This window comes from Dreissena polymorpha, chromosome 2 (assembly GCF_020536995.1).
Source record: "Dreissena polymorpha isolate Duluth1 chromosome 2, UMN_Dpol_1.0, whole genome shotgun sequence".
In the NCBI taxonomy this organism is placed as follows: domain Eukaryota; kingdom Metazoa; phylum Mollusca; class Bivalvia; order Myida; family Dreissenidae; genus Dreissena; species Dreissena polymorpha.
Genome location: NC_068356.1, coordinates 152,695,703 through 152,721,501, shown reverse-complemented (window position 1 = coordinate 152,721,501; position 25,799 = coordinate 152,695,703). Strand labels below are relative to the sequence as shown.

Below are 25,799 nucleotides of genomic sequence, written 5' to 3'. Positions count from 1 at the left end.
CGAAAGGTGGCAAACATAACTGTATTCTTAACACGCACGAATCAAATCAAATTAAATTGTTTAACGTAGCCCTTAGTCCGGCTTATGAGTAAAATTTTGGGAATTATTTCTCCAAAACTTTTGCAAACTTCATAATTTAGCACTAAATAAATGTGATTCCAAGATGAAAAATAGTTACAAATAAATGTGAATGCTCAATGCATTATTTTTTTTTGTAAATTGTCTAGCAATTTGATAGTAATTGATCCTGGAAGTAATACAGAACGACCCGTGTCAGCAAGGATTTATGATGCGTTTGAGGAGATGGTCAAACGAGATATCCACACGTTGGTGTTCCTTTACTCAGGACATCACGGGAAAACAGGATTTCAAGTTGGTTTGAACGAATATGTAGGCATACAACTCATAAACGACATGATACAAAGATGTACAAACATTAAAAAAGTCATAGGGTTTATGGATTGTTGCCAACCGGAGGAAATCAAAGTAAACGCAGAACAGAAACTCATTCAGTTCAACGCAACAAGTAGTGCGGATGAGGTCATATGGAACAAAGGAAAACAAAGTTATTTTACCAAGGTGTTGGTACAGGCGTTTACAATGAAAGCGTCAGGTGGCAAATGTGAATTTCCGGGTTGTGAATGTAATATAGATGGGGACTTCATAACAATCGACAATATAAAGAATTACATTGAGATACATAGACAAAACGGACTTCTGCTTCACGCTCCTCAATGGTTCGTTAGCAAAATTGATTGGATGAATGAATACCTTGCATACAATTACACATATAAAGTTGCATTTCGTTTTGAAATTGTACTTCCAAAACCGTTTACGGCAAAACAGGCTCATGAAGTTTTGGCAACAACTGTTGTAGACTATCAGGGTATGATACAAAGGATCCTTTTTCTGAAGTTTGCTAGTAGGTATTGTTTTTGTATTGACTTCTTTTAAAGAACAAACAAGAAACATAAATTAATCATTTTTGTATTATTGCTGTATATTTTTTGATTTTGTTATTAAGCAAATCGTAAGTGTTAATTTTCTGGGCTAAAACTGTAACGCTTTTCAATAAATGTTAATACTTGTATCTATGTGAACAGGTAGTGTGTATGCAAACAGAGAGTTAATATGTTGGCATTAAAATGTATAGTTTGCATAAAATATACTGCAATATATGTCGGTTTTATTGATAACATCACCCAGACAGTAATTGTTTAAAATCATGCAATCAATTCCATCATTTATATGTTTGTAAAGTTCAGCAAAATGCGCAATTCCGACATTGTGTTCTCACAAATTTCTCCAGTCGCAATTGGATTGTTCAAATTACAATATGGGGCTATGCGTTCCACACATAAATTCAACTAACACATGCGCACAGTAATGTTTCGCGAAATAGTCTTTGAATTAGAAAAAAAATAACGAGATGCATACCTTAAATGCAATTTTGCAAATATTAACTCAGATAATTTTTGTTTGACAACAAGCATGTGCAAAATCTTTAAGCTCATTTTTACGAAATTAGTTTTGGTTTGCGTTTCGCATAACGGTGAGCAATTAAGACATACAAGTTTATGGTTCTTATATTTGCAGACTTATTGGGAGAACAACTAAATACACAAGGAAAATCTATCACACATACAAACAATGATGTTGATTTCTTGTGCATTGTGTATGAGACGGGCCCCAAAAGTTGTGAAGAGGTAGATAACATAGAATCACTTCTGCTGGCATGGAACTCAAAGCGTTTGTTGTTCTGCAAGTTACGGTTTTCTCGGACAAGCAATTTTCATAAACCGTTTGGTTTTTTCTTGGAAAACGGCAAATCTGTCCAGGATTGCATTTATGAAAACGGTAAATCTGTAAAAGATTACGTGTATGAAAAGGTAATGCTTATGCTATTTAAGTTTATTAATGACATAATTATAACAAAAACATCAGTTACATCGCAACGACTTCTTTACAAATTGTAATCTCTGTAACACTGTTTCTCAAAAGTTGACCGAAAACGGTAAACAAAATTTACCTGCGCCTGAAAATGATATGCGCACAGATTTAATTAAAGCCATCAGTAAATGAGACTTCTTCTTTGATACAAACATCGAACAGACTCAGTTGTTCATCAAGAGGTTTATACTAGCAAAGGACACTAAGTTTTGATCGGGCGAATTAATTGTATAGCTACTGTCGAATATAATTATAATGTTAGAGATGGCTTCTCAAATAATTTTACTTTTAAAAATGTTAAATGCCAAAATCATCAAAAAGTTTAGGTTGCCTTTGACATGTAACATGTTCAAAAGTAAGGAACAGAACATGTTACCAACGATTCATGTTGCTACATATCTTTTAACCAGTCCGATACATTTAGAACAATTTGAAACCAATGTTTACTATGACTATAACTCAAAAGCAAATTGATCTCGTCGAAACAACGCATATTGCTTTTATTTGTTTACTACATATATATTTATATTAACAATACTATAAATTGAAAACTATATTATATATGAATATATTTAACAAATACATTTTTTGTGACGAAATGAATTTGATAATGCAGTGGAATACAATAGATGCTTAGTTATTGTAGTAAATTGCAAACCAAACGTATGCACATTTTTCAGAACGAATTTGAGATGAAAGACATGGAGAATATCTTAGAAGAATTACACGATAAGCAGAAAAAGTGCGACACACCCGAACACGCGTTAACACATTTTATTTTAAACGTGTCTTCATTTATAAACTGGTGTAAGCAGACCAAGGTAAATCAATGTGTCAACAAAATATTTATGTGAGTATTTCTTTAATGAATCTTGTCCTTGTCAATCACGTGGACTTCTGAAAAATGCAGCCATCAAAAATGTGCATGTATACATAAAAGATATGGCACCATATGTGTAGATTTTAACATGATTTAACATTCATGATTTAAATATGCGGTTGCTTTAACTGTCAGGAGCTGCCTTGTATTTGCATGGGCAGTTATATCTCTATTTGGTTCATGTTGAACAGTTTTCCATTATAACTTTCGTTATAAGATCGGAAAAACAATTGACTTGGAGACATTAAGAAATTAAGAAATGACTGTTCAAACATTGAAATCGCCACATCTATTTTAAACAGCTTTGTTGATTTTAAAACATTTCAAGCTCATCGTCGAAATTAGAGGTAGTTTTCTAAGATTGACAATAGCAAAGGAATAAAAATCATTTGAGTTACAAAGATACTAGTTATAACACGAAACCATCACCGATTGTATGTTAATATAATTGTTAATTCAATAGTTCCGCATAAGTGACAAAAGAAAGATTTTGAGTAGGAGTACAATGCGTTGCATTTTCTAAAACAAATTTGTCGTCTTCATTAATCATGCATATGATTGAATTGTGTTGTTTCCTTTCAGCTCAAACATCGAAAATTACAAATTCGCTTCATTGATCTCTTTGAGGAATGTTCCAGCTGCGTCGTTCATCTTTTGTTGATCGCTCCAGGTAGGATTTGCATTAACCTTCAATTTCATTCAACGAGTGTTAAAAAATACCTGCTTGAAATAGTAGTGTCGACACATTACAGAAGGGTCACCGTTTGTGTTCTGCGAGTTATAAGCAATTGAACGCAAACAAAGCTTTTAACCATTTTTTTCGTTTTAACGGTTTTCAGCTACCATGTATTTGAAAACGTAGTACTCTGAATTATTTGACTTTTTTCGTGATAAGAATGCACCCATGAAAATCTGTTTTATTCTTAAGTATCTATTTAAAAAAATTAACCCTGATGTGCTATTCGTTACCTATATTGATTAAACTCTTTCCCATAATATTAAATTTGATAATATAAAAATAATTATAGAACATGCATCTTAACCCTTTAAAGCAATAAGGTTAATCTCGCCGTATTATGGAATTCATCATCAACTAGATTATGGCAGCTGCAATGTAACTCAACCCTGAATTATGTTTTGCATGTTAATCTTAAGTATGCAATTACAATTAATTAAACAAATAGATAACACATTTTATTACGGTAATAATGATGTCCATAGAAACTCATACAAAATCAAAATGAAACATTATTAGAGGATGCCAAGCCCAAGCTTTATGGTTCAAAGTCAAAACAACAACAGCCAGTGTGGTATATTTATGACGTTATTTTAAATGAAGCGTTTGTCATATGGCGAATGATCTGTCCTTAAGATATAATAAAGAGCGATATACACGGAACAGTCAAGCACTACTGCATATGATTCATGAGTGTGGGGTAAATAAATTTCTATGTGTTTATGCCCCCCTTCGAAGAAGATGGGGTATATTGTTTTGCATGTCGGTCCGTCGGTCGGTCCGTCCACCAAATGGTTTCCGGATGATAACTCAAGAACGCTAAGGACTGGGATCAGGAAAATTCAAAGGGACATTGGTCATGACCGGCAGATGATCCCTATTAACTTTCAGGTCACCAGGTCAAAGTTCAAGGCTAAAGTGACTCGAAATAGTAAAATGGTTTGCGGATGATAACTCAAGAACGCTAAAGCCTGGGATCAAGAAAGTTCAAAGGGACAGTGGTCATGACTGACAAATGACCCCTATTGATTTGTAATACTCTTGGTCATAGTTCAAGGTCAAAGATACTTGAAACAGTAAAATGGTTTCCGAATGATAACTCACGAATGCTTAGGGTTAGGATCAGGAAAGTTCATATGGACATTGGTCATTACCGACAGATGACCCCTATTGATTTTCAGGACTCTAGGTCTTAGTTCATGGTCACGGTTATCTGAAGCAGTTAAATGGTTTTCGGATGATAACTCAAGAACGCTTAAGCCTGGGATCAGGAAAGTTCATATGGACATTGGTCATGACTGACAGATGACCATTTTGATTTTCAGGTCACTAGTTGTTATAGAGAAGATGTTAATGAAACAGGCTCTTACTTCATTCATGCTCAGCTGTTTTACATTATGTGTGTAAAATTTGTTTTAAAAGGAAATGGAAATGGATGGTCAAGTAGTTGTGAATTTGTTAATGGTTGATTATATACATCTGTATGGGCTTGTTGTCAACTATAACACCCTTTTATTTCTATTGTTTATGGTAACTTGAACATATTTGGTAAAGGTATCATAAATATTGAATATGTTTTTAAATTAAATAACTTCCTTCCTAGCTAGTTTCAATGTATGTTAATGTGTTTTGTAAATTACTTCAGTTGTCTACCTTCGCCGTGGTTATACATTTTACATTTAATTTATTAATGTGTTTCTCTTCTCAATAAATACATTTAGATTTTACTGTTTGCTGTAAAATTTGCTATTATAACAACTTCAGTTATTTTCATAAGACCCTTCCCCTAACCCTTTATCATAAGATTGCTTGAACATTGCTATTTAAATAGTTCAATTCTTCCTCTTTGTTATTTTTAATAACATCAGTTGTTGCTCTAAGCTGTGTGAATACATTTAATTCTTTAACTTAACACTAAGTTTGTTTTTGTAATTAATTAATTTGCCACCCTTATCAATACAATGTCAATTTGCTCTGTTTCTATTATCTCCCTTTGTTTTACAGTTTTCATGTACATTTACAGCGGCAGAAATCCAGGCTGAGCTGGAGAAGGGGGACTACATGGGTATGCTGGAGTACAAGAAGGAGGAAGAGACACCTGTAGTCAAGGCTCTTATACTTGGTAAGACACCTGTCATAGTAAAGAGCTTATGGTTAAGTAAAAGCTGAAGTTTGTAGAAAAAATCTTTTTTTCATCTAAAGGTGTTTTTTATTAGGTCAATTATGTTTTGCAGAGGCGACTAAAATAAGTTAGCACCTTAATGCATACAAACAGGGCATTAAAGCTCTAAAAAGTCCTTTGCAAATGTTAAAGACCCCATACAGTTTATTGGGTAAACTAGAAACAAATGTGTCATGCATTTGAACAAAGTTTAAGTGTGGTTTATTTTACCTCAAGATAGTGATTTCATTTTCAATACTACTTTGACTAGACATTTTTTTCAGCAAAGCTGTAATTGCAGAATTGCCACTATACTACCCACCACTTTTGTTTGTCTATGGACTCAAAGGAAATAATGAAAACTTATTTCTTAATCTATTTTGTCATTAAAGAGTTGAAGCCTAAGGTGGCCACATGTCTCCTGCCAGGGCTACCTGCCTACCTACTGTTCATGTGTGTACGACACACTGACTTCATCAACAATGATGAGAAAGTCAGGTCTCTCCTGACTTGCACGATCAATGGAATCAAGAAGGTCGTCAAGGTAACGCTCACAACAACATGCGAGAACACAACTCTGCTTTATCCCAGACAGTAACAAACATTCTCTATATGATGTTAACTTTCCAAACTATCCACGGAATCAAACGGTCTTCAAGGTATTGTTCTGTGCTCACAACAAAGTTGCGAAAACACAACTCTGTTTTAGGTCAGAGAGTTAAAACTATCATGGATATATTAATAACAGCATTAGATAGATCTGTTGACAGGAATGAAGTAATACAAATTTAACAAGATAACACATTTAAAAAGTGTAACAAAAAGTCAAAAGTCCGAAAAAGTAGAATGCTTACACAGGTAGTTTTTGATGTGCAACAATAACAACATGAATTGTTATAAATAAGCATCAGCACATGTTCAGTATATGTCTGATGTATTTATAGAATGCACTAAAACACTATACATTGTCTGAATGATGTTAATCTGTTCCTTCTCAAAAGCAATGTGAAAATGGTTATATGCAACTCACAGTATGTTCAGGTTTTATGCTGCTTTCTGCTTTTCTTAAGGTTGAAAATGAAGCCGAAATACTTGAATCTAGTAAGAAAGGTCTTTAATAATCCCCGACCGGTGAAACCGGAGCGGAACTTATGGTTTGCGGTCTGTGTGTCTGTCAGTCTGTCACACTTTTCTGGATCCTGCGATAACTTCAAAAGTTCTTCATATTTTTCCATGAAACTTAAACATGGATAGATAGCAATATGGAGATTATGCACGTCATTTCATTTTGTTCCTACGTCAATAATTCGGGTTTCTATGGCAACAAATAAACTACAAATAGTGCTGAAAGTGGTGGATCCTGCGTAGGTAGGGGACTTTTATTGCTTAGCAAACGTCTTGTTGTAATTGGATTTTCTAAGAGACTACAAACGCATCAAAATGGGTATCTGAGTTATAAATGGTTAACATTCTAAACATTTTAAAGCACAGCATCTGTTTAAACATCACTGTGTTATATCCTAGAAACACCATGATGATGTAGAGCGTGTGACCCTCTGGCTGGCCAACACCTGCCGGTTTCTGCACACCCTGAAGCAGTATAGCGGAGAGAAACAGTTCCAGACGGAGAACACCCCGAGACAGAACGAGCACTGCTTGAGAAACTTTGACCTCTCTGAGTACAGACAGGTGTTCAGTGACCTAGCAGTGTGGATATATCAGACGTTGATCAAAAACATGGAAGCAACTATACAGCCGTCTATAGGTAAGGTTGGAAATGTAGACTTGCTAGCTCAGTTATCAAAACGCTTGCCTTTAAATCTATGAATTGCTGGTTCGATTCCTGGCCTGGCCATTTGACTTGTATGTGGATCATTTTACTTGTAATCATACATTATTGTTACATTTTGATCTAAAGTTATGCTCAAAGCTCGCATTCTGTTGGATTTTCTCCTCCAGTGCCTGCAGTTCTGGAACATGAGGCCATTGCTGGATTGACGGGCAGAAAACCTAGCGGTCTGAGAGGTAGAAGTTCCAGTAGAGCAGAGGATACGATAGAATACTCACTGGACAGTCTCATGAAATTTGTATGTACATCGTCGATAGTATATATAATACATGTACAAATATATTTTGTCTGTATAACATCCATTATTTTTTACTTGCCTGACCTGAGAAAAAAGTGGTCATGACTAGCTTTTGTGATAACATGTTGTATGTCAGTAGTTGTTTGTTGTCTCTTTTTCATGTTCAACATTTACCTTTTGAAATTTTGACAAATTTTTGCCTTGTCTTCATGTTAGTTGGTGATGGCATTTATCCCAATGAAATCTCAGCCAAGTTTGGATTTGGGACACTGGGGTCAAAAACTATGTCACTACAGGTTCAAATGAACAAAAAATTCTTGTGAAAACTCTTATAGTCATATTTTTGTCCAATCTTTATGACAGTTGCACAGAACATGTATTCTAATGATATCAAGTCTAAGTTCCTAACATGGTTCTCATTCGTTGAAAAATGTGGCTGCAACATGTATGTCCAAAAACATGGCACCAGGTTTAACCACTTGTTTTGGTCTAACCCTAACCCTCTAGCGCCACATTTATGACATTTTTGTCCCCTACCGATGAAACCGGAGGGGACTTATGGTTTGCGCTCTGTCTGTCAGTCTATCAGTCAGTCTGTCACACTTTTCTGGATCCTGCGATAACATTAAAAGTTCTTCATATTTTTTCATGAAACTTGAAACATGGACAGATGACAATAAGGACATTATGCACATCATTTCATTTTGTTCCTACCTCAAGAATTCTGGTTTCTATGGCAACAAATAAAATATTTTTAAAAATCTGAAAATAGTGGAGTTTCACCGGTAGGGGACCATATTGCTTGGCAATCTCTTGTTTATTTTATTTTTGCTATTGATTTGAACATGCACATGTTAACACTTAGAAATGTTCCACAGATCAGATCTCCTTCCATTCCAGATGAACCTGTTCTTGCGGGTGCTAACACAGCATGCAGTGGACCCTGAACTGATCAAGCAGATCTTCAGACAGGTCTACTACTTCTTGGGAGCAAGCGCCCTTAACAACCTCCTGCTGAGGAAAGACATGTGCAACTGGTCCAAGGGCATGCAAATCAGGTAATAAAGGACATGTGTAACTGGTTCAAGGACATGCAAATCAGGTAATAAAGGACATGTGTAACTGGTCAAAGGGAATGCAAATCAGGTAAAAAAGGACATGTGCAACTGGTCAAAGGGAATGCAAATCAGGTAAAAAAAGGACATGTGCAACTGGTCAAAGGGAATGCAAATCAAGTAATAAAGGACATTTGCAACTGGTCTAAGGGCATGCAAATCAGGTAATACACAAGACTCCATGTATATGAGCCTGGTTCTGGAAAAACTGGGCTTAATGCATGTGCTTTAGGTGTTGTCCCAGAAGTCCAGATAGGCTTATCAGGGACAATTCTTAGCATTTATGGTATTTTTGGTTTAACGGTAATCTCATGTTAAGAAAAATCCAGTCTAGGCCTAGTGTAGTATGATTACCCTGTACAAACTGTCAAATAGTGTTTCCCTCTATTTCAGATCCAACCTGTCCCACATGGAGCAGTGGTTGCGTGACAACAAGCTGCAGGATTCCGGTGCTGGTTCCAGTTTAGAGCCGATCATCCAGGCCTCCCAGCTGCTGCAGGCCCGCAAGACAGACTCAGACGTTGACAGCGTGTGTGATATGTGCTCCAAACTCACAGTACCACAGGTAGGCGTTGAGAACTTATGATTGATAGCTGATCTTCATTATTGATAATTGAAATCTGATTTTTTAATACTGGGCTTAATTAATGTGCCTAAAGTTTCATCCTATATTAGCCTGTGCAGTCTGCCCAGGCCATTGTGGGACAACACTTTCTGCTTTTATGTTATTTTTGTTTAATGGTGGTCTCTTTTTTTTAATTCAGCGTTGGAGGAAAGTTTTGTGCTGTTTAGTCTATAGAGACTGCATAGGCTTATCAGAGATGACACTTAATGAACATGCATTAAGCCCGGTTTTCCCAGGATGTCGCTCAGTTGATGGATTTAAATTCATGCTGTTGTTTTCTATTGCAGATTGTTAAGATTTTGAACCTCTACACGCCAGTAGACGAGTTTGGAAAACGTGTTCCGAACTCGTTCATTCGCAAGATCCAGCAGAAGTTGAAGGAAAGGGAGAGCACTGATACCTCGCTCCTCATGGACCTCAAGTTCTCGTACTCTGTTACCTTCCCGTTCAACCCTTCCAGTATCGCCCTAGAGACCATTGAGGTGCCAGGACAGCTTAATATAGCAAAACTAGTTGTTAGGTGTTAGCTGCAGCCTGGGAACACTCCTTGAGCAACTTATTCTTATATTATTTTATATTCTGCCAAACGTCACAACATTGTAAAGTTTCTACAAATGTTATGTACCAAGGGGTATGCATGGATATGTTGTATGGTGTATTTGTATGCCCCACTTCGAAGAAGAGGGGGTATATTGCTTTGCACATGTCGGTCGGTCTGTCGGTCCGTCCACCAGGTGGTTTCCGGATGATAACTCAAGAACGCTTGGGCCTAGGATCATGAAACTTAATAGGAACATTGATCATGATTCGCAGATGACCCCTATTGATTTTAAGGTCACTAGGTCAAAGGTCAAGGTCACTGTGACTCGAAATGGTAAAATGGTTTTTGGATGGTAACTCAAGAACGCATACGCGACCAACAGGGCGAACTCTGAACAATATAACTGAAGCAACTGGTCTGTAATCCTAAATCTATAATTATCAGTCCAATGAAACATCATCATTTGAGTAAAATACAGTGGATCAGTAAAAATATTATCAGAATATGAGATTTTTGTGTATATTTTTTATATTAAATATTGTGTTAATGTTTAATTTTGTTGATTAATATAAATATTAGCAGGACAGGGGAGGTAAAACACTATTATATCTTTCTTATATACAGGGGAAACAAATGCAATAAGTTTAAATTTCATGTTTAATAAATAGAGGATATTTGTTTATGTCAGTGTGAGATCATTTGTTGTTATTTTCATTGTCCCTTAACATATTGCTTTTATATTTTGCATACTTGTTTACCATCATCACCTCAACCTATAAACAAGAGCAGACAACTCTATCAAGCATTTTGTCATAATTATTGCCCCTTTTATACTTAGAATATGCATATCTTTGATAAATCTATGTTAAAGTTTGCGTACTACCCCAAATATTTCCTATATCCTTTGGCATATTGCTTTTATATGTTGCATACTTGTTTACCAAAATGACCCCAACCTATAAACAAGAGCAGATCACTGTATCAAGCATTTTGAAATAATTATTGCCCCCTTTACACTTAGATAATTGAACATTTTGCTTAAATTGCCATAACTTCTTTATTTATGATCACATTTTATTTTTACTCTTTGACAAAACAACACTTACCTGAATACCACAATGGATTCCACACAAACAATACCCCACACCCCTACCATCATCTAATAAATTTCCACACCAAACATTACACCCCTCTCTCACCCCCACCCCCACCCCCCCAATTTCCAATTATTTTTTTAAACATCTAATAAATTACCCCACCCCACATTATACCCCCCTCTCACTCCCCCCGACCCCCCTATTTTTTTAACATTTAATATAAATTACCCCACCCCACATTATACCCCCCTCTCACCCCCCTACCCCCCCTACTCCCCCCAATTTTTTTTATTATTTTTTTTATTTTTTATTTTTGAAAGATCGTCAAATTAATTATTGGATATGAACAATTTCCCCATGATTACTTACGTTATACTGTCTAGCACTCGAATAGTCGAGCGCGCTGTCCTCTGACAGCTCTTGTTAGGTCAAAGGTCAAGGTCACAGTGACTCGAAATAGTACAATGGTTTCAGGATGATAACTTACATTAGGTCAAAGGTCAAGGTCACAGTGACAAAAAACGTATTCACACAATGGCTGGCACTACAACTGACAGCCCATATGGGGGGCATGCATGTTTGAAAACAGCCCTTGTTATGTTTAGAGATTCTTCTACATTTTGTAATATATGTACACAACTTACACTTTTCTACATATTATTCACTATTATTCACTTTTAAAGATCAGTTTAATATTTCAGTTATTTATTTATAAGTCTATTATTTGATACCTGCATAAGTTTTACAACACAATATTCATGTGTGCAGTTAATGTACTGCAGCATTTTAGAAGAAATCAAAACCATATCAGATTTGTACTTATTAGCAAATGTTGTTTTGCAAAAAGAAGGCATAGTGTTTTATAATAAATATTTGTTACGTTATTTATTTTTGTTAGTGATTTTGTATTTAACACCAATTGTACAATATGTATTTGTTTAGGTTTAAAGTTTCATATTGTTAATGACTTTCTGGTGTATATATTGTAGTATAGTAAAACCTCAGTGTATGGTTTCCCCGTGAGAAATAATCTGTGTTTTCAAGCTACACGTATATTGTTCAAAGTGAAGATATTATTTGTGACGTTATGCAACTGAATTTGCCTGATAATGTAACACAAAAATCATCCCAGTTTAAAACAGTATTGATTCCCATGGGGCATTATGAGAATATAATATTTATTTAATACTGATTGTAATTTAAATTATATTTAAGTATCGTCTAATATAGAGGTTAAAGACTTTCCATACCTGACCTGGCCTGATATGGTCAATACTAGTCTAGCATGTCATTATGTGTTGAATGTATGGCAGAGTGGCATGTCTCCATTCCTACATATTTCATTCATATAAATGCATGTAGTACATTCTTCAATGCAATGTCCTATTGCTCTCCATCATTCAAGATATATTGAAAAACAAATCTGAAAGCTATATATGTTTTTCAAATATATTGTCAAACGAGGTAAAATGTTATGGTCTAAAAGTAAAATGTTACGTTTAAAGTTACATGGAGTAAAATCTGATCTGTGAACGTGCTCTACAATGTAAATGTTTTAATACTTAAATATGAATTGTGTATTGTGTTGTACATAATGTTTTGTTATGCACCAAATTTTAGAGTGTTATTTATGCAGCTATTCTGCAGAATGCAAGATATGATATGTGTATAGGAAATGGCAATGTAAACTATTGGATGGTGTTACCAACACATGATGAATAACATGCATTGACACCTGGTTTAAAACGTTCCTAATGTTATAAAGCCATTAAAATAATTCTTATCTTAGACATATTTTAGATAATTTGTTGAATGTTTTCAGTGACTAGCTGTTTATTCGCTGACCAATTTTTTAGCTCGGCTGTTTTCGGAGAAAACCGGAGGTATTGTCATAGCCAGCTCGTCGTCCGCCGTCCGCATCGTGCTAAAACCTTAACATTGGCTCTAAAATTAAAGTGCTTCCACCTACAACTTTAAAACTTCATATGTAGCTGCACATTGATGAGTTCTACACGCCATTCCCATTTTTGGGTCACTAGGTCAAAGGTCAAGGTCACTGTGACCTCTATTATAAAACTTTTACATAGGCTGTAAAATCAAATTGCGTCCACCCACAACTTTAAAACTTCATATGTAGATGTACCTTGATGAGTTCTACACGCCACACCCATTTTTGGGTCACAAGGTCAAAGGTCAAGGTCACTCTGACCTCTAATATAAAACTTCTGACAAGCTTTTATTTTATTCAAAACTGCACCCACAGCCGAGCATTGACACATTTTCGGGTCACTAGGTCAAAGGTCAAGGTAACAGTGACCTCTAATATAAAACTTCTGACAAGCTTTCATTTATTCAAAACTGCACCCACAGCCGAGCATTGACACCCGCTTTGCCATGCTCTTGTTTGTAGTTATGACATCATCAACTTATAAAGGCTAGAGATCTGTGAACACTTTTTCATATATCAGCAAGTTTTTGTGCAAAGGTTCTTGTGTCGAAGCTGTGTGAATGGCTTTTACCCATCTTGCCACTCCAAACCATGTTTTGGATAAATTAAAATATTTAATTAAATGATAATTTTTGTCAGATCCTATATACCCAGAATGCATTTATTTTGCTGTGATTGGTGGACATGTGTCTCAGGTTGTGTTTGCAAGATATTTGAAAGGTAAGAGCGACATTTGTTCTGGTTCCTTCTATTTATGCCCCCGAAGGAGGGCATATAGTGATCGCACTGTCCGTCTGTCTGTCTGTCTTTCCGTCACACTTTTGCGTTTAGGTTTTTTCGAAAAATGCTCATAACTTCTATGTCGCTTCAGATGTAACCTTCATATTTTGCATGTATGTGTATATGGACAAGGCCTTTCCATACGCACAAAAATGTTGACCCCTTTGACCTTGACCTTAGGGTCCGTGTTTAGGTTTTGAAATCTGCGTTTAGGTTTCGAAAAAAGTGTTTTTTGGGGGCATATGTCATATCATGGAGAGAGCTCTTGTTTGAGGATATCAACGTGTCTCACTTTGGTTTCAAGCTATTTGTGATGTTACATCTTGTGTTGCATGTTTAGCTCACCTGTACGCAAAGTTTGTATGGTAAGGTATTTGAACAACCTTTTGTCCGTCCTGTGTCGTCCGTTGTATGTGAACTGTTCATCCTAAACTGCTCGGCAGATTTGCAATTAATTTTACACAAACGGTATTTCAAATATGTTTAAATCTTTCCAGTCAACTGCATATGTATGTCAATCGAGATTATATTTTGTGTTAAAACATCGCAGAATGGCCTAAGAAGTTTGATCAAATCAATAGGGGTTAAAACTGACCAGGCTTAAGGGTTTACATGATTCAAATAGATTTCTATTGTAAATAGCTTGAAAAGCTCAGACACCATAATGCACACAAGTTTACTATTTGGGATGTTACATCGTATGGTAGTCCGCTTCAAATATCGTTCAAATCATGCCACTGGAGTCAAAAGCGGTCATGCCACGGGGTTCACATTATTTATATAGTCTTTCATTGTGGCATTAGATTGAATGTTTTATCTGAAAGAACAATTTCAAGAGGTGTATTATTGGGCACAAGACATGATATAGTTGTCCTTTAAGAAGATTGCTCAAGTCATGACCCTGGGTTTAAAACTGGCCATGCCTAATTACACAGGTGGGCAATCTCCGGGAAATTTAACTCTCTTGTTTAATTGATTTTCAAGTTAAATTTCCTATTAAAATGTGATACAATGTTTGTTAATTAAAGCAATCAAAACACATCTATGGTAATTGTTTCATTGTTTGTTATAACGTTTTGTTGCTTTTCATAATAGCAAAAAAAAACTCCATTGGTTGTATGAATGTTCCTGTTTACAAAACAATATTATTATCACTGGCTTGAGGCTATGCCTACTTATGTTATGGTTTAAAGTCCATTCCATCGTTGAGGAAGAATTGTATTCAGTAGTGCATATTGCAACTCCATTCCACCATCATTTGACACGGTATGTGCATATACTTGTACAACACACACGAATTACGTTGTTGGGATATATGTTAAATTTTAACGTGTTTTGTCTCTTCAATATATAACATATGTTATTGTTTTGCAATCACTATGGCATTTGTTACTTGTTTAGAGTTAATGGCAATCTTTAGACAAATGCGCAATGTTGCGTTTTTATTAAATATTATTATTGTACATGTACATAACGCCATTTGCAAAGCCAATTTTTTATGTAATTTATTTTGCTGGATTTTGTTTGAAACAGAATTAAAATTCGAATACTTACACATAAATTGTTATTTGTGCGCTCCAAAATCCTTTTAAGTTACAATCTCAACAACAAAGCTATAGCGACAAAAAGAAGAATCTGGAAAATTGGAATTGTACTGCAGTGGTGTAGATCTACTATGTCTATCCCTATTGATTCTTTGTCGAATTATTTCGATAGATGGCACACGCCATCAACCGTTCTTCTTTGCATGCGCTTTACAGTTTTACATACTAAGGACTAACTTATTTGTTGAGCGCGTTATGATATATTTTTCCATCCATGTAGTCGCTAGAGATATGAAGTTCAATTTTAGCACTTCTCCATAAGTAGGATGCTGCTTTATGACAGTGCTTTATTATTTATTTCTTATATCCTAGAAACACCATGATGATATAGAGCGTGCGACCCTTTGGCTGGCCAACACATGTCGGTTCCTGCACACCCTGAAGCAGTACAGCGGAGAGAAACAGTTCCAGACGGAGAACACCCAGAGACAGAACGAGCACTGCTTGAGAAACTTTGACCTCTCTGAGTACAGACAGGTGTTCAGTGACCTAGCAGTGTGGATATATCAGACGTTGATCAAAAACATGGAAGCAACTATACAGCCGTCTATAGGTAAGGTTGGAAATGTAGACTTGCTAGCTCAGTTTTCAAAACGCTTGCCTTTAAATCTATGAATTTCTGGTTCGATTCCTGGTCTGGCCATTTGACTTGTATGTGTATCATTTTACTTTTAATCATATATTATTTTAACATTTTAATCTGATGTTATACTCACTGCTCAGTGCTCATATTCTGTTGGATTTCCCCTCCAGTGCCTGCAGTTCTGGAACACGAGGCCATTGCTGGATTGACGGGGAGAAGACTGAGAGGTAGACGTTTTAGTAGAGCACAGGATACGCCCGAATACTCATTGGACAGTCTCATGAAATATGTATGTACTTAGTGGATATTGTATTGAATGCAAACATATGTGACCAAAGCTGGGAAAATCAGTCTTGTGTTAAAAAAATCACATTTTGACTTTTTGGCAATTTTAGATGCTCTAAACATTGTAGTTCACAAAAATGATATAAATTATTTTCATTATCACATTCAAATCAAATTTTATGACCTTCCAAAGTGACCAACCCTACATTTTACCGTCACGAAAAGTTATCATACATAATTATAATGCAATACACTGACAAAAGCATTATGGGCATTTAAAATGTACCATTTGTGTTGCTATGGTAACCGATCTACATGTTAACAATCACAAGAGCACACAATCACGCCTTTTATAAATATATGAATTGTATTATCAATGAAGTGTTTGTTTAAAGGCAAACACAATATTAATTGCACTGTTTTTGTAACTAGTTAAACAATAACAATCAATATTTTTTGTGTTCCATGAACAATTTCCTTTTTAATTCAGTAACATATGTATTCAAGTATAATGTAACCTCAAACACAACAGAATGGAAAAAAACAGCATTGAAGTGTTGGTTGAAAGTACACTTGGAGACTAAATGTTTCAGTAAATGTGATATTGTAAAATAGACCAAATAAACAATACTTTATACATGCCAATTGTTTGTTTTTGTTACTATGGAAACAATGAAGCAAACAAACAAAAGTATAGGATTTTCATGGTAAAACATAAATAAATACAATATTCACATTGTTTTTTTCCCAGCTTTTCGTAAAAGCAGCCTGTGTCCACAAGGTGAAAACAATTGCAAAGTAACATTGAAAAATTGATTTTTGTTTTGTAAATATAAGACTGAAAAAGCTTGACAACAAGCTTGTGCAATTAGAGCAAAACTATTGTATTGAACACTTCAAAACCTGTATCAACTGACAGATTTAGCACTCATATACATGTACATGTATTAGCTTTCCTCTCAATAGAGGATTTTTGCACTGTTTGGGGGAAAATGTATCACCCAATACCTTGGCCAAAATAAACACTGATACATGATGTATGTTATTGTTGTGGCATGATCAGAAAAGATCAAATGAGCCTCTTAATGCATCTTCTGTTTTTTGGGGGCAAAGTCTGTTATTTGTCGATTTATACCAGTAGCGGGTTTCGGACATGTAAAGTGTTTGGCTTCTTCTGTGCGACAGAATTCACGAATGTGTTCAAATGGTACCACTGACGGTCCAGATCAAGCCCTTTCGCAAACATTCTTTTGGCAGGTCGTGACAGCTCACATTAACATTCACTTTCGAGACCTTCCTGAGATTGATTCTGACTATTGGTGAGTCACTAAATTCGCTGCACTCCACAACACCCGGATGATCCGCTGACACATGGAATTGGTGAAATATGGTGACATTCTTTATGGGTTGAAACAATGTCGAAAGATAATACTTCCAATCGTAGAACACCACAGGATTGGAAGTGTCCCCCACAAGCTGGGGAATGTTGTGGCCCGTCCTTGACGATAATCCCACAGACGCTGCGACATCAGACAAAGTTTCTGCATTGAAGTTTCTGTATCAAGATTACCATTTTATAACGAAACAAATGCAAAATATAGTTTCTCTATTATCAAATTATTATTTTGTTGTTGTTGTTGTAATAGAAAACTACAAAGTTATTATTATTATACCGGATTTATATAGCGCCCTTTTCATGCAAGAGTGCACGTTCAAAGGCGCTTTAAGTTTGAAGGATAATTTTGCATGGGATTTTGTTTGCCCTATAAAGTCGTTAAGAAATTATACCAATAAAACACCTGAAACTACTAAAATAAATATCTATTTTCCTGTCACAAGACATAAAGTACCTACACACTATTTTTAAATTTTAATTGATGTATTTTTTGATTATTTTCATAATATTTTTTTACATGGCAAAACTATACAACTGAATAGATCTATGGAAATGCAATCAAGGTTTATCAAGAAGGATCATGCAGGTAACATACACCATACTGTGATAAGGAATTTACCTCCACTTAGACTTCCAGAAGCCAAAGTGCCAATCTGGTGTAAACTTCGTATGTCCTACCTACATAAAACTTAGTGTGATGTTTCTGTGTTAACCTGAAATGTTTAAAAATCAGTTTTTAAAAAGGTCAGGCTACACTTTAGAATATGTATGTTGGTAGTTATTGACTGACTTTAAAAATGTTTTGACCCATTTCTTATTTTAGAGATTTTTCCTTTTGGGATTGATATCAGAGTAAAAAAGTAAATTTTAACATTTTCACTACGTATCAACACGCTTCACATTTTTGTAATTGGATTACTGCAAACAAATATTTTTAACAACGGGTTTAGCTAAATTAATTTCTCAACACTGAAAAAAGCAATAAAAAAGCAATCAGAAAAACAATAACAAAGTGCTTGTTATAACTTACCAGAACTCTCCACAGAAGGTACCAGATGTATTTTTTATTTTGGCTGCAGCAGTTGTTACACTGAAAATGAGCATGCTGTTCGTCAAGACCGTATGTTTTGAGGTAGTGGTGAACCTGGCTGACCACAGCATTTGCACCTTTACCATGTGACTGGCCTTCGTCTGCGAGGTAAAAATCCTGCTTTGCTGTGAAACAGAAGACTAATAAATAAACCGTAATAACTTACAGGAGATACCCAAATAGTTCCTTTTTTCCAATTAATTAATAGGTGGTTTGAAACATTTAGATAATGCATGGTTACTGTCTTATCATTAAAGTTTGATATTAAACGAGAATGATATCCTCCACAGGATAACTCAGACACGCACGCACACATACAACAATAAAAAGTAAATAATGAGTAGTTGATTAAATTTTCATCATCTTCTTACACATTAAACGAATCTTGAGTAGCGGATTGAGAAGTTTCAAAATAAAGTTATTTACATTAGATAAATCATTTAAAATCGAAATGTCCTAGTTTTGTGAAATTTCATATGGGTGTTACTTAATTGAGACATGCCATTTAAAGGTCAAATTTAAATCTGCCACCATTTTTACGTAGACAATACAGTTGCTATCGTACAATTTACTTCCGGGTCAAACTTGCGAGTCGCGAAAATTAATTACAAAGCCAGAAGACAAATATCTCTTTCACTAACCTATTTTATTATTGTGATAATATCATTGCCGAACCTTCTTCGATCGAAAACATCCATCAGTACACGATGTCACTTTGATTTACAGTGTTAAATAGCCATTAACAATCTACACTACGAGACAGGTGGCGCTACCTGTGAACTGCTCAAACGAAACTGTGTCACTCAATGGTAATAATTTGAAATAAAAATGGATTACAAACCACCAATTGTACCAGTGCTTAAAGGACAAAGTCATGCTTTTTTGTTGAAATTTTTTAAAACATGACAAAAATTATGAGCCGAGAATTTGTATAAAAAAGACGAAATATCCAGCGCATTTTCGTACCAGATTTTAATCGCGCGATTTCCTGACATTAACGTCAGCGTACACAAGACTGATTTTTGCTGACGACGTCACATATATTGTCTACATCAAATCAATTATTTTGAACTCCCCTGACCTGAGAAACAACTGGTCATGATGAGCTTTTGTGATAAGCTTTTGTTTGTGGTTTGTTTTTGCGTTTTCTCTTGTGTGTTGTCTGCTCTGACCTTGTGAAAACTAAAGAGGTCACATTTATTGCCTTGTCTTCATGAAACATAGTATAGACATTTATACCAATAACATCTCAGTAAAATTCGAAACTGGGCCAAATGTGGTAAAAAATTAGGTATTTTAAAAAAATGCTTGTTAAAAGCATATTTCTTCCAATCTTCATGATTTCAGACATTTGGATATTTGCTATTTACTTGTGTATGCACAGGTGAAAATACGGGAAATTCCACAGCCGAGATCTCATGTCCATTCCAGATGTACCTCTTCTTTCTTTTTCTCATCGTTTTCAGATGAACCTGGTCTTAGGGGTGCTCACGCAGCATGCAGTGGACCCTGAAGTGATCAAGCAGATCTTCAGACAGGTCTACTACTTCCTGGGAGCCAGCGCCCTTAACAACCTCCTTCTGAGGAAGGACATGCGCAACTCGTCCAAGGGAATGCAAATCCGGTAATAAAGGACATGTGTAACTGGTTCAAGGACATGCAATCAGACAATGAAGGACATGTGTAACTGGTTCAAGGACATACAATTTAGGTAATAAAGGACATGTGTAACTGGTTCAAGGACATGCAAATCAGGTAATGAAGGACATGTGTAACTGGTTCAAGGACATGCAAATCAGGTAATGAAGAACATTTGTAACTGGTTGAAGGACATGCAATTCAGGTAATAAAGGACTTGTGTAACTGGCTCATGGACATACAAATCAGGTAATAAAGGACTTATGTAACTGGTTCAAGGACATGCAAATCAGGTAATAAAGGGCATGTGTAACTGGTTCAAGGACATGCAAATCAGGTAATACAAAACATGTGCAACTGGTCCAAGGGTATGCAAATGAGGTAATAAAGGACATGTGTAACTGGTTCAAGGACATGCAAATCAGGTAAAAAAGGACTTGTGTAACTGGTTCAAGGACATGCAAATCAGGTAATAAAGGACATGTGTAACTGGTTCAAGGACATGCAAATCAGGTAATGAAGGACATGTGTAAGTGGTTCAAGGACATGCAAATCAGATAATGAAGAACATGTGTAACTGGTTCAAGGACATGCAAATCAGGTAATAAAGGACATGTGTAACTGGTTCAAGGACATGCAAATCAGGTAATAAAGGACTTGTGTAACTGGCTCATGGACATGCAAATCAGGTAATAAAGGACTTGTGTAACTGGTTCAAGGACATGCAAAATAGGTAATAAAAGACATGTGTAACTGGTTCAAGGACATGCAAATCAGGTAATACAGGACATGTGCATTTGGTCCAAGGGCATGCACATGAGGTAATAAAGGACATGTGTAACTGGTTCAAGGACATGCAAATCAGGTAAAAAAAGACTTGTGTAACTGGTTCAAGGACATGCAAATCAGGTAATGAAGGACATGTGCAACTGGTTCAAGGACATGCAAATCAGGTAATAAACGACATGTGTAACTGGTTCAAGGACATGCAAATCAGGTAATAAAGGACTTGTGTAACTGGTTCAAGGACATGCAAATCAGGTAATAAAGGACTTGTGTAATGGGTTCAAGGACATGCAAATCAGGTAATAAAGGACTTGTGTAACTGTTTCAATGACGTGCAAATCAGGTAATAAAGGACATGTGCAACTGGTCCTAGGGCATGCAAATGAGGTAATACAATTAACTCGATATATATGAGACATGCGCAAGTGGTCTTAGTAGTATGCAAATCAGGCAATACACTGAACTCCATGTGTATAAGCCTTGTTCTGGGAAAACTGGACTCAATGTACGTAGGGTAATTGTTGTCCCAGATTAGCCTGTGCAGTTCAAATATGCTAATCAGGAGAATTCTTCGCTCTTATTGTATGTTTTGTTTCAAACAAGTCTCTTGTAAACGAAAATCCAGTCAAACCATGAATTGTTGTCTCTGATAAGCCTGTGCAAACTGTCTAACATTGTTCCCTCTATTCCAGATACAACCTGTCCCACATGGAGCAGTGGTTGCGTGACAACAAGCTACAGGAGTCCGGTGCTGGTTCCAGTTTAGAGCCGATCATCCAGGCCTCCCAGCTGCTGCAGGCCCGCAAGACGGACGCAGACGTAGACAATGTGTGTGAAATGTGCTCCAATCTCACAGTAACACAGGTGGGGCTTTATAATTTAGATTGATAATTGATTGTCATTATGTATGTATGAATGTAATTTCGTGATTATTGCTATGTGTTATGGTTATCATGTGATGGTCATGTGTTCTTGTTTACATGTGATGTTTAAATAACTGACGCTGGAATGAGTTTTCATTATAGTTGTGTATATAAGGGTTGTCATTAATGGTTGCTGTGGTTATATTAGGGTTGTTATTAAGGATGCTGAGGTAATATTTGCAATTATTTTGATTTTCATGAATAATCGACAGAGGACCATGCAAGCTGTTGTTGTTTTTTCCAGATTGTTAAGATTCTGAAACTCTATACGCCCGTGGATGTGTTTGAGGAACCTGTTCCAATCTCGTACATCCGAAAGATCGAGCAGAAGTTAAAGGAAAGGGAGAGCATTGATAACTCGCTCCTCATGGACCTCAAATACTCATACTCAGTTACCTTCACTTTCAACGCTTCTAGTATCGCCCTGGAGACCATTAAAGTGCCGCAACAGCTTAATATAGCAAAACTGGTTGTTAGGTGTTAGCTGCAGCCTGGGTACACTCCTTGGGCAACTTTTTATTGTATTACATGTATATTATATTCTGCCAAACGTCACAACATTTTTAAGTTTCTACAAATGTAACGTACTAATGGATATGGTGTTCGGTGTATTTTTATGTTTAGAGATTATTCTACCATGTTTTACTAAATGTTATCATCTTACGTTTCTCTACATATTATACACTTTTTTCACTGTTTAAGTTCATTTAAATATATCAGGTATTTATTTATCAGTTTATTATTTGATAGCTGCATAAGTTATACAACACAATATTCATGTGTGCAGTGAATGTACTGCAGCATTTTAGAAGAAATCAAAACCATATCTGATTTGTTTATAAGCAATTGTTTTGTCATAACCAGCTCGTCGTGTCCGTCGTCGTGTCCGTCGTCGTGTCCGTCGTCGTCCGCGTCTTGCTAAAACCGCAACATTTTGTTGAGGTTTTGAACATTGGCTCTAAAATCAAAGTTCCTCAATCTACAACTTTGAAACTTCATATGTAGCTGCACCTTGATGAGTTCTACATTACACATCCATTTTTGGGTCACTGGGTTAAATGGCAAGGTCACTTTTACCTCTAAAAATAAATATGACAAGCTTTCATTTATTCAAACTGCACCCGCTGCCGAGCTAGGAACCCGTTATGCGGTGCTCTTGTCTGCAAAAAGCAGGCTTAATGTTTGTATGCCCCGAAGTAAGGCATAGAAGGAGGGCATATAGTGATCGGATTGTCGGTCTGTATGTCCGTTGTCTGTCCGTCACACTTTGCGTTTAGGTTTTGAAAAATTCTTATAACTTCTATGTCGCTTCAGATAGCAACTTGATATTTGGCATGCATGTGTATCTCATGGAACTGCACATTTTGAGTGGTGAAAGGTCAAGGTTATCCTCCAAGGTCAAAGGTCAAGAAAACAAATCCAAGGGAAGTATTTAGCTTCAAAGGGAGATAATTATCTGTACCTGCCAAATGATATTTTTGTTTTATAAATCAAAGCGGAGAAGTATTGTGCGGGGGCATTGTGTTTCTGACAAACAAATCTCTTGTTTGTAATAACATTTGTTAATGTAATCTATTTTTGTTAGTAATTTTGTATTCAACACCAAATGAACAATGTGTATTTGTTTAGGTTTAAAATTTCATATTGTTTATGACTTTCCAGTGGGTGTATATATTTTAGTTTAGTAAATTTCAAGTGTACGGTTTCCCCATGATACATAATATGTATGTTCAAGGTACACATATGTTGTTCAAAGTGAAGATATTATTTGTGACGCTATCAAACTGAACTTGCATGATTCATGAGACATGCTGAGCATATTCTATATTTATTTAATACTGATTATAATTAAAATTATATTACATTATCGTCTTATATAGAGTCTAAAGCATTTCCATACATGACCTGGCCATATATGGTCAATGATTGCCTACTAGTCAAGCATGTCATTATGTGTTGAATATATGGCAGTGTGGCATGTCCTATAGCAAGCATCTATTCAAACATATTTAATTAATATAAATACATGTAGTACATTCTGTACTGAAATATCCTATTGCTCACCAAGCCGCATGTGAGAATCATGATCTACCTGTACTCATGAATGGTTTGTTCCCATCATCTATTAGTATCCATTCTAGCAAGTGTATCACTTAGAAAGGTTGATATTTTATGTCACATTTCAATTATCAATCATGCCAGATTTATTGAAATACAAATCTGAAATGTATTGTTAAACTGGGTAAAATATGATGGTCTAGAAGTAAAATGTAATTTAAAGTTTTACGGAACGGAATAAAATATGATATGTGAACATGCTCTACAATATTAACGTTTTTATACTTTGATATGCATTTTGTATTGTGTAGATCATAATGTTTTGTTGTGCACCGTGTTTTAGAATGTTATTTATGTTGCTATTCTGCAGCATGAAAGATTTGATATATGTATAGGAAATGACAATGTAAACTATTGGATGGTGTTACCAACATATGATATATAACATGCATTGACACCTGTTTTAAAACGTTCCTTATGTTATAAAGCCATTATGATAATTTCTATCTTAAACATATTTTTGATAATATGTTGAATGTTTTCAGTGACTAACTTTTTATTCACGGACAAATTTGGTATAGTTATGTTTTCCTAATGACATTAAAAACGTATAATGGCATGAGATTTGTGAAATTTTTTTTTTAAAATTATCAGCATTTTTTTTAGAAAGTTTCTTGTTTCAAAAAAGTGATCATTGCTCTTACACTTTTATACCATGTTTTTATAACTTCAGAATAATCATTAAAATTCCTAAAAATTAAATGCAATGATAACTTGTGTTAGTTCCTATATACCCAGTATTCATTTAGTTTGCTGTGATTGGTGGACCGGTGTCTCAGGTTGCGTTTGTAAGATATTTGAAAGGTAAGAGCAACATTTGTCCTGGTTCCTTCTTTTTTTTGAAGATATCAACATGTTTCGTTTTGGTTCCCAGCATATTTGTGATGTTTCATCATGTGTTGCATTTTAAGCTCACCTGTGTGCAAAGTTCACATAGTAAGCTCTTTGAACAACGTTGTGCCCATCCTGTGTCGTCTGTTATATGTTAACTGTTCCTGAACGTTTCGGCAGATTTTCACGAAATTTTACACAAATGATTTTTTAAAGCTGTTCAACTCGTTCAAGTCAATTGCATATGTAGGTCACTTAAACTTAAAATGTATTTATTTTTATTCTGAAATGCACAGGTTAGGAGTCATATATTTTGTGTGAAAAAAAATCACAGAATAGCCTTCTAATACGTTTGATCAAATCATGCCATAGGGATTAAAACTGACCAGGCCCCAGGGTTTACATGATTTATATAGTTTTCTATTGTAAACAGCTTGAACAGCTCAGACACCATAATGCACAGAGGTTTTCTATTTGAGATACAACATCGTATGGTAGTCTGTTTCAAATATCGTTCAAATCATGCCCCTGGAGTCAAAAGCGTCACACCACGGGGTTCACATCATTGTTAGTCTTTTATTGTGGCATAAGATTGAAAGTTTTATCTTGAAGAACCCAAGAGGTG

General features: G+C 35.6%; 4 protein-coding genes across 6 annotated transcripts in view; all 4 read left to right on the top strand.

Annotated features, from left to right (window-relative positions):
* LOC127869462 (uncharacterized) overlaps positions 1-10,692 on the top strand; it is a 29,782-nt gene extending 19,090 nt beyond the window's left edge. Inside the window, exons 12-22 of the mRNA XM_052412069.1 lie at positions 228-922; positions 1,597-1,889; positions 2,631-2,771; positions 3,413-3,500; positions 5,590-5,688; positions 6,120-6,271; positions 7,252-7,492; positions 7,687-7,814; positions 8,715-8,872; positions 9,323-9,494; positions 9,842-10,692. Coding sequence (XP_052268029.1) covers positions 228-922; positions 1,597-1,889; positions 2,631-2,771; positions 3,413-3,500; positions 5,590-5,688; positions 6,120-6,271; positions 7,252-7,492; positions 7,687-7,814; positions 8,715-8,872; positions 9,323-9,494; positions 9,842-10,081 — 2,407 coding nt within the window. The 3' untranslated portion in view covers positions 10,082-10,692. The remainder of the gene's footprint in view (positions 1-227; positions 923-1,596; positions 1,890-2,630; positions 2,772-3,412; positions 3,501-5,589; positions 5,689-6,119; positions 6,272-7,251; positions 7,493-7,686; positions 7,815-8,714; positions 8,873-9,322; positions 9,495-9,841) is intronic.
* LOC127869471 (unconventional myosin-Va-like) overlaps positions 1-11,350 on the top strand; it is a 77,269-nt gene extending 65,919 nt beyond the window's left edge. Inside the window, exon 10 of the transcript XR_008044579.1 lies at positions 10,688-11,350. The gene's annotated coding sequence lies outside the window, so the exon portion shown is untranslated. The remainder of the gene's footprint in view (positions 1-10,687) is intronic.
* Positions 1-24,089, top strand: part of LOC127869484 (unconventional myosin-Va-like) — an 81,588-nt gene extending 57,499 nt beyond the window's left edge. For 2 of the 3 annotated variants that reach the window (XM_052412111.1, XM_052412109.1), the window contains exon 6: positions 23,961-24,089. The gene's annotated coding sequence lies outside the window, so the exon portion shown is untranslated. The other variant, XM_052412110.1, reaches the window with a different exon arrangement.
* Positions 14,609-22,709, top strand: LOC127870205 (unconventional myosin-Va-like). The gene is made up of 6 exons (XM_052412860.1): positions 14,609-14,623; positions 15,837-16,077; positions 16,248-16,396; positions 20,345-20,502; positions 21,995-22,166; positions 22,470-22,709. The coding sequence occupies exons 1-6, from the start codon at positions 14,609-14,611 to the stop codon at positions 22,707-22,709; spliced, it is 975 nt and encodes a 324-aa protein (XP_052268820.1).
* Positions 24,090-25,799: the final 1,710 nt, after the last annotated feature.

Bases quoted from the DNA above. Each gene is read 5' to 3' on its own strand.
- LOC127870205 (XM_052412860.1), top strand. The intron at 16,078-16,247 runs GTAAGGTTGGAA...CTCACTGCTCAG, and splicing joins AACTATACAGCCGTCTATAG to TGCTCATATTCTGTTGGATT. The intron at 22,167-22,469 runs GTGGGGCTTTAT...TGTTTTTTCCAG, and splicing joins CCAATCTCACAGTAACACAG to ATTGTTAAGATTCTGAAACT.